This window comes from Lepidochelys olivacea, assembly GCF_965140295.1.
Source record: "Lepidochelys olivacea isolate rLepOli2 genome assembly, chromosome: 6".
Lineage (NCBI taxonomy): Eukaryota > Metazoa > Chordata > Testudines > Cheloniidae > Lepidochelys > Lepidochelys olivacea.
This window is the reverse complement of record NC_140416.1, coordinates 120555126-120568806: the sequence shown is the minus strand read 5'-3', so window position 1 is coordinate 120568806 and position 13681 is coordinate 120555126. Positions and strand designations below refer to the sequence as shown.

Below are 13681 nucleotides of genomic sequence, written 5' to 3'. Positions count from 1 at the left end.
TATGAGCTGCATGATAGCGAGGAATCTGTGATATGGGAGTGAGGCTCTGCTCTGTATTGAGTCGAGATGAGCTCCGATGAACTCGATCTGTTGTGTAGGTGTCAGGGTGGATTTTTGGATATTTATTTGGAGGCCTAGGCTGTGAAAGAGGGAGATGGCGAAATGGGTAGCTTGAAGTGTCTCGCCATAGGAGTTGCCCTTGATGAGGCAATTGTCCAGGCAGGGGAAAAGTGTGATCCCATGTCTGTGGAGGTGAGCCACTGTGGAGGTGAGCCGACTAGAGTTTTGGAAAAGACTCTCAGTGCTGTGGAGAGGCCGAAAGGAAAAACTCTGTATTGAAAATGGTTGTGACCAATGGTGAATTGTAGGAAGCGTCTGTGAGCTGGATGAATTGATATATGAAAATAAGTGTCCTGTAGGTTGAGGGCTGTGAACCAATCCCCTTGATCCAGTGCAGGAATTATTGTGCCCAGTGTGACCATCTTGAATGTTTGTATCCTCACGAATTTGTTCAGTCAGTGTAGATCCAGGGGTGAAAGTAAGTTAGATGACTTACCAGTACCGCCAGAGTCCTGAGCAGTGGACGTGGCCTCAATTGGAAGAGGCAGGGCCTTAAATCCCCGGGCCCTTTAAATCAAGATTTAAAGGGCCAGAGATCCAGCTGCGGTAGTGGCGGCTGGAGCCTGGGGCCCTTTAAATCACCCCCGAGCTACCAGCTGCAGAGGCGACTGGGATCCCCGGGGCTCGGGGGCGATTTAAAGGGCCCAGGGCTCCAGCTGCCGCTACCGCAGTGGAGCCCCGGGCCCTTTAAATCACTGAGGAGCCCTGGGGACTCCTGCCTGCCACCGCTACCCCGGGGCTCTGGGCTCTAGCAGAGCTTTAAAAGGCCTGGGGCTCTGTTGTGGTAGCAGCTGCTGGAGCCCCGAGCCCTTTAAAACCCCGCATGAGGCCTGCTGCCCGAGCCCTGGGGTAGTGGCAGCCGGGCTCCATCAGGGATTTAAAGGGCCCCAGGGCTCCAGCCGCCGTTACCGCCCTGGCCCTTTAAATCCCCGCCAGAGCCCCGCCGCCGCTACCCCAGTGCTCAGGCAGCAGGGCTCAGGTGGGGATTTAAAGGCCCAGGGCAGTAGCAGTGGCTGGAGCTCCAGGGCCCTTTAAATCTCCGCCAGAGTCCCGCCGCCGCTACCCCAGGGCTCGGGCAGCAGGGCTCAGGTGGGGATTTAAAGGGCACCAGGGTGGCAGTGGGGGCTGGAGCACTGGGCCCCCCCACCCCTACCCCAGGGCTCGGGCAGCAGGGCTCAGGTGGGCATTTAAAGGGCACCAGGGTGGTAGTGGGGGCTGGAGCACTGGGCCCCCCCACCCCTACTCCAGGGCTCGGGCAGCAGGGCTCAGGTGGGCATTTAAAGGGCACCAGGGTGGTAGTGGGGGCTGGAGCGCTGGGCCCCCCCACCCCTACCCCAGGGCTCGGGCAGCAGGGCTCAGGTGGGGATTTAAAGGGCACCGGGGTGGCAGTGGGGGCTGGAGCGCTGGACCCCCCCACCCCTACCCCAGGGCTCGGGCAGCAGGGCTCAGGTGGGCATTTAAAGGGCACCGGGGTGGTAGTGGGGGCTGGAGCGCTGGGCCCCCCCACCCCTACCCCAGGGCTCGGGCAGCAGGGCTCAGGTGGGCATTTAAAGGGCACTGGGGTGGCAGTGGGGGCTGGAGCGCTGGGGCCCCCCCACCCCTACCCCAGGGCTCGGGCAGCAGGGCTCAGGCAGGGATTTAAAGGGCCCCAGGGGGGTAGCGGTGGCTGGAGTTCTGGGGCTCTTTAAATCCCCTCTGGAGCCCTGCCGCCGCTACCCCAGGGCTTTAAATTGCTCTCTGGGATAGCCGGTCCCGGTACGGCGCACCGGCTCTTACCGGTACGCCATACCGGCTTACTTTCACCTCTGTGTAGATCTAGTATAGGCCTCCATCCCCCAGTCTTTTTCTGGGTCAGGAAGTAACGGGAGTAGAACCCTTTCCCTCGATGTTCCGTTGGCAAAGGTTCTGCTGCGCCTAGCTGGAGGAGGTGAGCCACTTCTATGCGAAGTAGGTGCTCGTGAGAGGGGTCCCTGAAGAGGGATGGGGAAGGGTAGGAGGATAGGATATGAATGGGATAGAGTAACCGGACTGAAATATTTTGAGGACCGAGCAGTCCTGTGTAATACGCTGCCACGCATGTTGGAAAGTCTGGAGGCGGTGGCCAAATGGGCAAGTAGGCTGTGGAATCAAGGGGTGGTCGTGCAGACCCTCGACCAACGTTTCAAAATTGTTGTTTATTCCCGTATGGGTGGGAGGTGGTTGCTTGAGCTTGATTTCGTCTGCGCTTAGGGGGTCTAGCGCGATTCCTATTTACGTCATATGGTTTGGGTTGAGGCCGATAATATTGTTGTGCATGCGGTCTTTGGTAGAGTTGGTCTCGTTGTCTCCTGGGAAGAGATGGGTGAATGCCCAGGGTGCGCAGTGTCGCTCTAGAATTTTTCATGGTGTGAAGTAGTTCATTGGTTTTTTTGGAAAACAGTTTGTCTTTATCAAAGGGGAGGTCCTCCACTTTGGTCGGCAGATCTTTAGGGATGCCAGATGCAGAAAGCCATGAAGATCTGTGGATAACCACAGCAGTTGGAGAGTACGGGCTGCTGTGTCTGCCGTGTCTAAAGAGGCTTGTAGGGCCGTTTTGGAAATCAATTGGCCCTCGCTCAGAATTGATTTAAAGTCCACTCTCCTAGCCTCTGGAATGTAGGAGGCAAATTCAAAAAGTTTATTGTAGTTATCAAAGTCGTAGCTGGCGAGGAGTGCAGAGTAGTTTGCAAACCTGAATTGTAGAGTGGAGGACATGTAAACCTTGCGACCCAAGATGTCAAGGCGTTTAAGGTCCTTGTCTTGTGGGATGGGCCAATATTGTGGCTGTTTCATCCTTTGTGCGACTGCATCCATGATGAGAGAGTTCAGTTGTGGGTGAGAAAATAGGAAGTCAGCATCTTTAGCAGGAACATAGTATTTACGTTCGGCCTTTCTGCAGGTTGGTAATTAAGAACGTGGAGTTTGCCCGAGAGTGTCAGCTGGTTCCAAGAGTGCTTCATTTATAGGGAGCGCAATCTTTGAGGGCGCAGAGAGTTGAAGGATTCTGAGGAGTTTGTGCTGTGTCTCCTGAACCTCTTCTAGGGGGATGTCTTGATTGAGTGCCACCCTCTTGAAAAGCTCTTGAAATTGTTTACAGTCATCCACATTCTGTGGAGGCGGGGGCGGGGAGAGGGCTCCGTCTGGAGCAGATGGAGAATTAGGGTTTGGTGAGTCAGGATATGATTCGTAGCTCACGTTCTCAGGAGGGGGTTCAGGTACTCTAGGAGTGGATGGAGCTGGAGATCGAGGCACAGAAGCAGGTAGTGGTTTCGTGGAAGAGGTCTGAGGAGGAGTGGTAGGAGGATGTGGCCAAGGGTACCACTGAGGCCAAGGCATAGGGTAGGAGACCCCAGGTGCCGTCCACGGGGGGGGCGAAGTAGGGAAACTGAGGCTGTTGGCTGTGGACAGTAGCCTGAGGTGGAAGAGGGTCCAGTGGAGGAGGAGAGGCAGGTGGGGAGAACTCCGTCTGCTGCTGTGTATCGGGTTTGCTGTCAGTGAAGGTAGCCAGTTCAGGTGGTGAGAGCGGCTTTTTGAAGAGTGAGCCCTGTGTATCCAGGAGCAGAGAGTTAGGCTCAGGTCACACTGAGTGAGGAACTGTGGCTCCTGCTCCCTGGGCTGTGCTGAGCCTGGACTGTGCTCTCGTGCATTAGCAAGTGAAAGCGAAAGGGTGAGCGGTGCCGCGGGTCTGCTGGAGGTCCCCTGCAGGGGGTCCGTTGCTGGTGCCGGGGCGGGAGGCAGGCTTGGTGCCGACGTTCTTCCCAGCACCGGGGCAGAGCGCACAGTCAGCACCGCGGCTATTTTTACCACTGAGGCGCTCGGTGCTGCGGAAACCTTCCCGGTAGGGGAGGTCGGGTTCCTGCCTCTGCGGGAGCCGCGGCTGAGGCTTTAGAAAGAGCTGAGATGCCTGCCTGTGGCGTGGTCGGCACAGAGGGTAAGGATCTCATGGGAGACCCTTCGCTCTTGTCGGAGTCTCTTCTGTGAGACTGCTGTGCTTCTTGCCTCTGCTCCAGAGAGGGGGAAGCAGCGCTCCCCACTGGCTCGGATCTGGCCGGGGAGCGCGAAGGAGCGGGTTTAACCCTCCCCGTCTCCGAAAGCGGCTGCAGGGATTTTTCCATCGGAAGCATTCTAAGCCGCAGGTCCCTGTCGCGCCGGGCCCTTGCCTTGAGGCTCGTACAGCGGAGGCACTGGGGATGTGGGTTTCCCCGAGGCACTTCACGCAATGAGAGCACCCACCCGACCGTGGCATGGAGTCCTGACAGGAAACACACTTTTTGAATCCTGAAGCCCCTGGCATTGTGAATTAGAAATGGCAGGGGAGAGTGTCTCAGTGGGAGACAAGCCTGAAGCGAAAAGGGTTTTTGGGTTTTTTTTTTTTAAACTAAGTAACTAACTATGTAACTACACTAAAGGAAGGGAAACAACTGGGATGTAACTAATAACTATTTCTATATTCTTTGTTACTTTTTTTTCCTACAGAGACCAGGGAAGAGAAGCAGCACTGCTGAGTCCCGTCTTCAGCTGGGGACGGTGGAGAAGGAACTGAGGGGGGTGCGGGACGCAGGCGGTCAGGAAGATTCCAACGAGAAGGGAGATACCAACTGAGTGCCTGCGTCCCGACCAGGCACGGCTACCAAAAATATCCTGTCAACGGTGCCGGGACGCACCGACACCTAGAGTAGAGCACCCACAGGGACAGCACTTGAAGAAGAACCTAAGGTACAGGATAGGGGGAAACAAATATACTTAACATTAGCACACTGCTTGCCTCTAACTTGTTACACAGTAATTTCCAGTTCCCAAGCTCTGGAATTTCACTCCGACCACTATTCCTATTGCCTGGCTAAAATGATAAGCAATGAAAGAGTGTTGTCTTTAGGTTTCAGAGTTAATAATATGCTAAGGTTTTTAGTAGTCCGCCTACAACTTTTTGTAATACTGACCAGGATCGTAATCTTGATGCCCCTTTAAATATTCCAACCTAAAACATATTATAGAGCGATTTACAGTTGTGACTGATTTGACTGCAAAACCATGACTGTACCTTTAAAAAGGAGTGGAAGCCAACCCTTTTGTAAAGGTTACCTCCAGGAGGATAGCAGAATGGCTTAGTCAAGGCTCAAAGGGCGCAGCTGATTAGAGTCTTTCCCAATGCTGATCACTTGATAAAATGCATTTGGTTCAGGAGAATCTGAGCTGGTTAATGAACAGTGACCGCTAATTACAAAACAAGGACCAGCTAAAACTGTGATGATTTCACAACCCCTACAGGAGTTTGAGAGTCCTCAGAACCATGGGCCTTCATCTTGAACTGTGCATACAAAAACTCAAAACACTGATAGTAAAACTTTGACAGAAAGAATCCCCACTCACCATTCGCGGTGTAAAAAGCACATGAAAGGAAAGAATTGTTCTCAACCCATAAAATGCCAGAGCTCCCCTCCTTTTAAGGCCCTGTTCAGTATACCCCCGGGATGATCTATGGAGACGAAGGACAGGCTCAGACCCCAATAGACCATTGTGAAAGAGCCACCTGCCCCATTTAAGAAATGCCAGACTCCTAGGCAAGATTCTGCAGGAAGTGACCAAGTTTAGAGGTACAGAAAGCAAACTGAGTCCATGCAAGCATTTCCTAGTGTAAATATCCTTCAAAAGATATGGTCAAGATACTTTTCACTCAAGTTTTAATAATATATGAAGTTGACATCTGCTTATTTATCAGGGTTTCCATCTAATTTAGGTTTCACAGTAGCAGTCGTGTTAGTCTGTATCCGCAAAAAGAAAAGGAGGATTGTGGCACCTTAGAGACTAACAAATTTATTTGAGCATAAGCTTTCGTGAGTTACAGCTCACTTCATCGGATGCATTCAGTGGAAAAAAACTGAATTTCCACTGAATGCATCCGATGAAGTGAGCTGTAGCTCACGAAAGCTTATGCTCAGATAAATTTGTTAGTCTCTAAGGTGTCACAAGTCCTCCTTTTCTTTTTGCATCTAATTTAAGTATTTCTAAAGCCCCTATCATCTTGGCATGCAAGGCCCCAAACTGAAAGTTGATGACAACAGTCCCGTTGATTTCTATCGGCGCAGGATGTGGTTAAGTGTGAAACTATCCTGTGTGTTGGAATGCATTCATTATTTATCTGCTGTGTGCGCACATGCTTGCTTGTTCTCCCAGGGCTGTATACACTATGGAAAGCCAAGAAAGACCACATGAAGCATTTAGTTAGGAGCAGGAAATGCAAAGAACTATGGTTGCCTGGCAAGCATAAAGAAAATGGTACATTTAATTCTGGGCCTGCCATAGTTAATTTCAGCTGTGTGGGATTTGTCTGTGGGTACACAGCTCAGTGAATTCCTCACTTCCAAACAATCTCCCACACCATGCGATGAGCTACGCTGAAAGAAGGGGCCTGCACACTCATGTTCATACTTTTTTACACCGTCAGGTCTGTGCACTTACGTCTTTTCACAGATACGTTCCTGTGCACAAACTGGACTAGTACATGGAAGCTTCGAGACCACTTCAGTCATGTCTTTTTAGACTGTAAGCACTTCAGGGCAAAGGACTGTCCCACACTATGTGTCTGTGCAAGACCTAGCCCAGTGGGCCCCTGCTCTTGGTTAGTTAAGACCTCTACATTGCCTGAAAGTACAATGTGAGTATAAGAACTAAAATCCTGTGCTAGAGAGCAGCTTGTGTGTGGTATGATTAATCCTGGTTCAATGGTGCTTTCAAACACTCACTAAAGCAGTGGACAACTGCAGAAATTGCAACTGAAAACTCCACAAAATAAAAATAAAAAATAAAAAAGTGGGGAGAACATGAAAGGGCAGCAGCTGGCATGGGTGTCATTAACAAAAACAGGGGCTAGAAAGAATATGTCAGCGGAAGTGATACGAGAACCAGTGAGCAGTATACTAAAGTCAGTGTTGGGCTGTTGGGACAGGTGGCTCTGAACAGCTTAGAAATAAGTGTCTTGCAGATGAAAGTCAGCGGGAACAGTCAGCCGAAAAAACCATGTGGAAAAAGCTTAAGAATTTGAAGAGAGAGTACCGGAGATAGATGCAGCAAGTTCGGCACCAGATGATGAGTTTATTAAACAGGGCTGGTTCTTCCCTCAGTGTCCTCATGATATGGAGGGAGGAAATATCACAATATTGCCAACCCTAACCATTCAAAACATGAGTCACACGCCCCCCCTCAAATCACGAAATTGGCTTAAAAATCCTGAGATTTAAAAAAAGTTCTAGGCTCTTTTTCATTTGCCTTCTGGCTTTTGAGCCTGCAGGATGCGGCGTTTCAAGCTGTACTCCACCCATGAGAGCTGAAACCTTGTTTTCCAATGAAAGCACAGCAGGGTCTCATATGACTCCTTGTCAAGTCGTTGAAAATGGACATTTCCCATGGAATTTTCTGTTTTGACATTAAAAACCATTTGCCTTTTAAAAATGGTTTGACAGCAAAGCTCTTCTGACTCCATGCGTGTATTTAATATGGTTGTGTATTAAATAGAGCTTCATTGCGAACAAGAGCAATGTTTGGAAAACGCTTTGGAAGGTTGGCGTGACAATCATTTCCAGATGGACCAGACCATTTAAAAAGAACAGTGGGCTGGACTGGTCAGTACATTTCCTCCCCACACTTCCCCCCACAGGCTCCACAGCACAGCTCAAATCAGAAAATGAGACACACTGGGATGTTCCCCATAGGTGCACTCAGACTGAAGTTTTATCTCCCTGACCCCCAGGGCAGGACTAGCTCTCTTCCCCTGCACCTAGCTGCTATATGACCAGGAAGTGCAATAAAAATGTAGGCACAGAGGTGAAGTAAAGGTTTATTAACTACTGGGCGGGTATTTTTCCTTCCTGTTCTTTCTTCCCTTCATGCTTTTAGTATTTGCCTCTCATTTTCTCACCCTTTATCCCTCCCCACGGGTCCCACCCCCAATTTCTTTCCCTCCCCCACCACATCTCACCTTCTGCAGCACATTCGGACACTAAAGAGATTCTTATTTACACTAAGGCTCCTTTGCACCACTCTGGCAGTAGCAAGCAGCCTTAAAGCAAGTGTAAATGTGAAACACTGCAAAGGGAGCTCAGTGTAAGTAAAGGAGAACCAGGCCCAGGAAGCTGGACTGCTTTCTTGTAACCACACCCCTGTCTGGTTTCCTTCTCGTCATACCCAGCCTAGAGTCGGGCAACAAACAAAGGAAGCACGTTCCTGTATGCTCCCAGTCAGCCCTGAGCTATTAGCTGCATCCTTCTCTCCTCTTACTGCCACCCGAGTCTATGGGTTGGGCTTGGCTCTGATGCTCACTGACCGTGGTAGGGAGGCCTTTTGTCTGGCTTAAGCCAGACTGGACTGGTTTTGTGGAGCACTGGCCCTGTCCAGGAGGGACTTAGCACCAGACGTGGCTTTGATGCAGGAGAATGCAACGGGGAAGGCGACTCAGTGTGGAGTGACAGAGGCAGGGGCCGGCCGATGGGAGCAGGCCCCATGCAGGTGGGAGCAGGGATGTCTTGTACTCTGGGGATGCACCAGTGTCCACCTTCGATTCTGGGAAGGTCTGGGTCTAATATACCATGATAGCCTTCCTGTTACTATTAGGGTGACCAGATGTCCCAATTTTATAGGGACAGGCCTGATTTTTGGGTCTTTTTCTTATATGGGCTCCTATTACCCCTCACCCCGTCCCGATTTTTCACACTTGCTGTCTGGTCACCCTAGCTGCTATGCACATTCAGGCCCCTAAGCTCTGGCTGTCCCAGCACTGGCCTTCCAGTAGAACCGGTTCTCTGCTGGGAGAAGGAAACCTGATGTGGAGGCAGTACCAGCCTCTGGCCTACTTTGCTGCAGTTCTCTTGAGGCCACCCCTGCTTTTGTGCTAGAAATGATGCCAGAAGAGCAGAAGCCAACCTGGGAGAGGCAGCAGGGGCGGTCCAGGGCAGTGTTCTGGGACTTAACACGTGGCCTAAAGGTCAAAATTTCAGTCTTGCTGTGGGATTTGTCCCAACTCAGCTGAAAAGGGGAAGCTGCAAATCCAAGATCAGTTGGTGCTTCTGCTGCGTTGAGGCACACAGAGCCTTTGTTCCGTTATTGACACACTAAAGGAGTGCTAGGGCTCCTTTCTCGCTCTGTATCCTCTGCCGCCTCAGGAAAAGTAGTTCCCATGGCTAGCTGGTGTGGCAGGTGCTATTTTGGTTTTGTCAGGCTGTTTGAATTAAAGTGATGAAAGTTAAGACAAACCAAGGCTCAGACTTCTGGATTGTGAGGAAGGGAAAAGGCAGAACACTCAGCAGGGGAGAGACCATGGTGTGGCTTTCAGCCATTGCCTCAGAGACGTGGGGAAGTAGGACTCTAAAGGAATTGCGGCCTGTGTCGTGAGGGGGTAGGAGGCCAGAGATGTGGTCTCTAGCAGCACAACACGGCAGGTACTAGGCCTGAACAGGCTGCAGAGGTAGGCCCAAGAGAGGAGGTGATGGGAAAAGAAAGCAAAACCTAAGCTGGATGGAAACAGCAGCTGCAGCTTCTCTCCCCCTCCTAAAAAGTTTTGCACACTCCACCCCTCTGTCCCTGGTTTATATTTATGCTGCTGCTCTGTGTACAGGCTGGATGGTGTAATCTCATACAGTTGCAAGCCACGCTAATACGTTCCAAAGGATAATACTGTAATGTTTTAAACTCAATAGACTTTTATGGGGTACAATAGCAGACTGTGTAGTGTACATATATACACTGGATGTAGTTAAAACTCACTGGAGTCACAAAGTGTTCCAAAATGCACCAAATCCTACAAACATCTGAACAAAATCCAAGGCCACATGTACATAGAGGTATGTTTCAAGGACTACAGATCATGATGACGTAAATAATGAAGCGTGGTGGTGTAACGTGGACTTTATCCTTAATAGAGATAAGTGGTTAAAAAACACAACCCCTTCCGTTACCTCTAGAAGAGTAAGGGCTAGTCTACCCTACATAGGCTTTCCCACTACAGCTATACTGATATATCCCCTTAGTGTAGACACAGTATATACGGACAGAGAGTTTTCCTGGTCATTTAGCAATACCCCTCCCTAAAGGACATTTAAAAAATATATATATATATGGAGATATACCTATCTCATAGAACTAGAAGGGACCTCATCAAGCCTAGTCCCCTGCCTTCACAGCAGGACCAAGTACTGTCCCTTATTTTTGCCCCAGATCCCTAAATGGCCCCCTCAAGGATTGAAGTGACAACGCTGGATTTAGCAGGCCAACGCTCAAACCACTGAGCTGTCCCTCCCCCAAGGACATCAACACCACCGAGAGAACCACTCTGTTGTGACATCCCAATAATTTGAAGACCATCCTGCATTTGTCAGTATAGCTGTGTCTACACTGGCGGTTTTGCCAGCATAGTTACATCAGCGAGGGGGTGTGGTTTTTTCACTCCTCTGACCAACATGGCTGTATCAACAACTTTGTAGCGTAGACCTGGCCTAAGACTGTGCTTTAGAGACTTGACAGTTTCAAAGCAAGCATGTGATCACAGGAAAATGTATCTCTGTGTAAAACACTTTGGTGCTCAAGTTTTTTCTAGAGCTGCTGCACTAGGAGAGAGAACAAATCTGACTCTGCATTCCAGACTAGAGTGATTTAAGGCTTCTTAATTAGCATATTTAAAAAATATATTGAACTCAAGGACCCAATGCTGCTCCCAGAACTACTGCTGTAGATCTGAGGCAATATTATTGGGGGGAGGGAGGGAATTCGATGAGTAACTCTGGATTTATTCTGTGCAACACTGATTGATTCAGAATAGTTTGCCTGCTGTAATAGAAAGGCACTTCTAGAGTGCCCCACACTAGAGTAGTAAGGTTAGTGTTTTCAGAATATTGTACAGTTTTTTTATTAATACTTCGAATGTCTTAGTGTCTTTCCTCAATCACACTAACTTTATCCACACATTCTGGGGGACTGCTGGCAATCGAAGTGTGACAGTTAGGGAAGGGCAGCGTTTGATTATCACATTCACCCTGTTGCAGAGCTACAGGCCTGATGATAAAATACTTTTAGTTTCCTTTCAGCACAGGATGAAAAGGGGCATTAACGACCTGTGCATAAATGAGCAATAATTTGCTGACTCAAGCTCAAAGCTCACCTTTTAGTTTAGCCTGTAGTAGAGATTTTACATTCACACCAACAGAGACAGCGTGCTATATGAATTTGGACTCTCGCTCTTTGAAAGTCTGCATGGCATTTTGTGGGTCTTGCCGTTGGTTTTAGAAGCAAGTGAGTGATTTTGATTTGTGCACCATATTGTCCCAATTAAGAGTTACAACACACTCATTACATTTTCCTAATAATTTAATACATTAAATCAAGTCCCATTAACTGCCTGCTTCACATGCCGAGGTTTCAGAAAATATGTTTAACTCATTTTGCTCTCCTGGGAAGTTCTTTGCTCAGTTGCCCTCATGAAAGAGGAACAACAACAACTGAACAGTTCATACTAATGTATTTACAGGGCTATACTGACATGGAATTATGTTCCATCAGAAGAGACGTGTCTGGTATGCAGAGTTCAGCAGTCACTTCAGTTCCCAGGCTTTGATCCACTGAGTTGGAAAAGATTACAAGTTTGAAATATTGGAAGAGCTTGTCTAGTCCTGATTAATTCCACAATAAGAGCATCATGGAAGTGGATTAAAATAATTTGGAATAAGGCACTCTTATTGTGGAATAAGAGCGTTCACACGTGGAGTTAATCAGGAACAGTTAATTCACTTTTAAATTCACAACCTATTTTATTCTGGATTAATTTCCCCATGTGTAGTTTTCCTAAGGGAAATTTTTACTCAAATATTGTGTGTGTTTGTAATTTAGTCATCTAGCCCAGTTAAGACCTGGAAAATCCAGGAAAGCAAACTCAAAATGATATAAAACGGTTAAAACTCTGTTTGGATTCGTTAGCTCTTTGAAAACTCAAACAGTAATTTATATAAAGTGACTGCTACAGTTACAATGGCATAATATTCTCATTTTGAGGCACAGAGGGGAAGGTGCACAAACCCTTGCAGACAGAGATAAGACTGCCCCCCCTGAATTGTTGAAATTAATTCCCTGCATGTTGAGACTAGCAAGATAACAATATGCCTTTGTAACAGACTAAAGCCACAAAGGAGAGAAGGTGAATACTAACAAAATACAACTGTCACCAGATTGTCACATAAAAAGGTAGGACATGCATGTTCAAAGACTGAAACCGACATATCAGAAGATTTGCAATTAATGGTACAGTACGAATCCTGACATGTCAGTGGAGATCATTCAAAAGCTCCCTCTTAAGGATATGAGGCAGTATACGTGGCACGTAGATTACCTTGCAAAGATCTGTAGCCTTTCAATATTTCCTATGCTGTGTTGTACATAACCTGCCGAACAAAGTTCTAGTATTGATAAAGAACCTCTTTTCACTTCCCCCTATCTGCTGTTTTTCTCAATGGCAATAAATTGTAGTCTAGATTGAGCAAGTATATTTAAAAACTATCGGTAGCTGGGTTATCCTGTGACACAAGAGACAGCATAGATATCCATAGGGCCTACCTCACGGTTACATTTTTGACTTACTGTCAAAATTCTTTCACTGCACATATTAGAACGCACGACTTAGTTAAAAACGAGCTGCACAAAGAGTTAAGAACAGACAGCGGCACGGACAGTGCGACCTGCAGAGAGCATTCGGCGAGTGGCACTGCTTCAGCTTCGGATGAGGGTTAAGAACTCTTCCCGAGTCTTTGCATCCTCCCGGAATACACCCAACATTGTGCTCGTGACCGTTTTACTGTTCATCTTCTGCACCCCGCGCATTACCATGCACATGTGTCTAGAAGAAAGAAAAGGGGAAGAGGGGAAATCAGGCAGGCTTGAGCATTGCTATGAGAAGCAGGGGACAATCATTTCCCAGTGCTAGGTTTAAATTGCAAGCATTTCAGATAATCCACTTAAGGCAGAGTCTGGGAAAAGGCCCAAGGCTGGAATTTTCAAAGGAGCTCCTGATCCCTGTCAGTGGCACTGGCGTTCCTAATTCTTAGGAGCCTTCTGAAAACCTCACCTAAAGTGCTGTGTGTTCATGCCAGGCCTATCACACCAAAATGTTTGTTTCTAGATTGGAACCAAGATCTGCTACTGGAAGTCTTCAGCATGTAATGATGACAGAAAATTAGTCATCACAATGGATCCATGTTTAAGGATCTATTTTGAATTGCTGGCTAAGCGATCAGCTGCCACCATGAGGTAAGGTAACAAGACACCCCCCCCCCCCACAGTGCAAAGGCTCCAATCCACTACCATGGCATGCTGACTGGCCGGGAGGTACTCCTGCATTATAGCACATTGGCCAAACTGTTATATGGCTCCATTGTACGCGTGGGGCATGATATGCTAGCTGTAGGAGTGAGAGAGGCAACGCACGAGGAATACATTTTGGCAGGTTGCCGTGTATCCTCCTTGCCGGGGCAATACCCAGCACCATTATGTTACTACAGAGAACAGCAGT

At 48.5% G+C, this 13681-nt stretch overlaps 1 protein-coding gene across 1 annotated transcript in view; it reads right to left on the bottom strand.

Annotated features, from left to right (window-relative positions):
- Positions 1 to 9810: 9810 nt before the first annotated feature.
- Positions 9811 to 13681, bottom strand: part of GCH1 (GTP cyclohydrolase 1) — a 31206-nt gene continuing 27335 nt past the window's right edge. Inside the window, exon 6 of the mRNA XM_084631534.1 lies at positions 9811 to 13009. Coding sequence (XP_084487660.1) covers positions 12883 to 13009 — 127 coding nt within the window. The 3' untranslated portion in view covers positions 9811 to 12882. The remainder of the gene's footprint in view (positions 13010 to 13681) is intronic.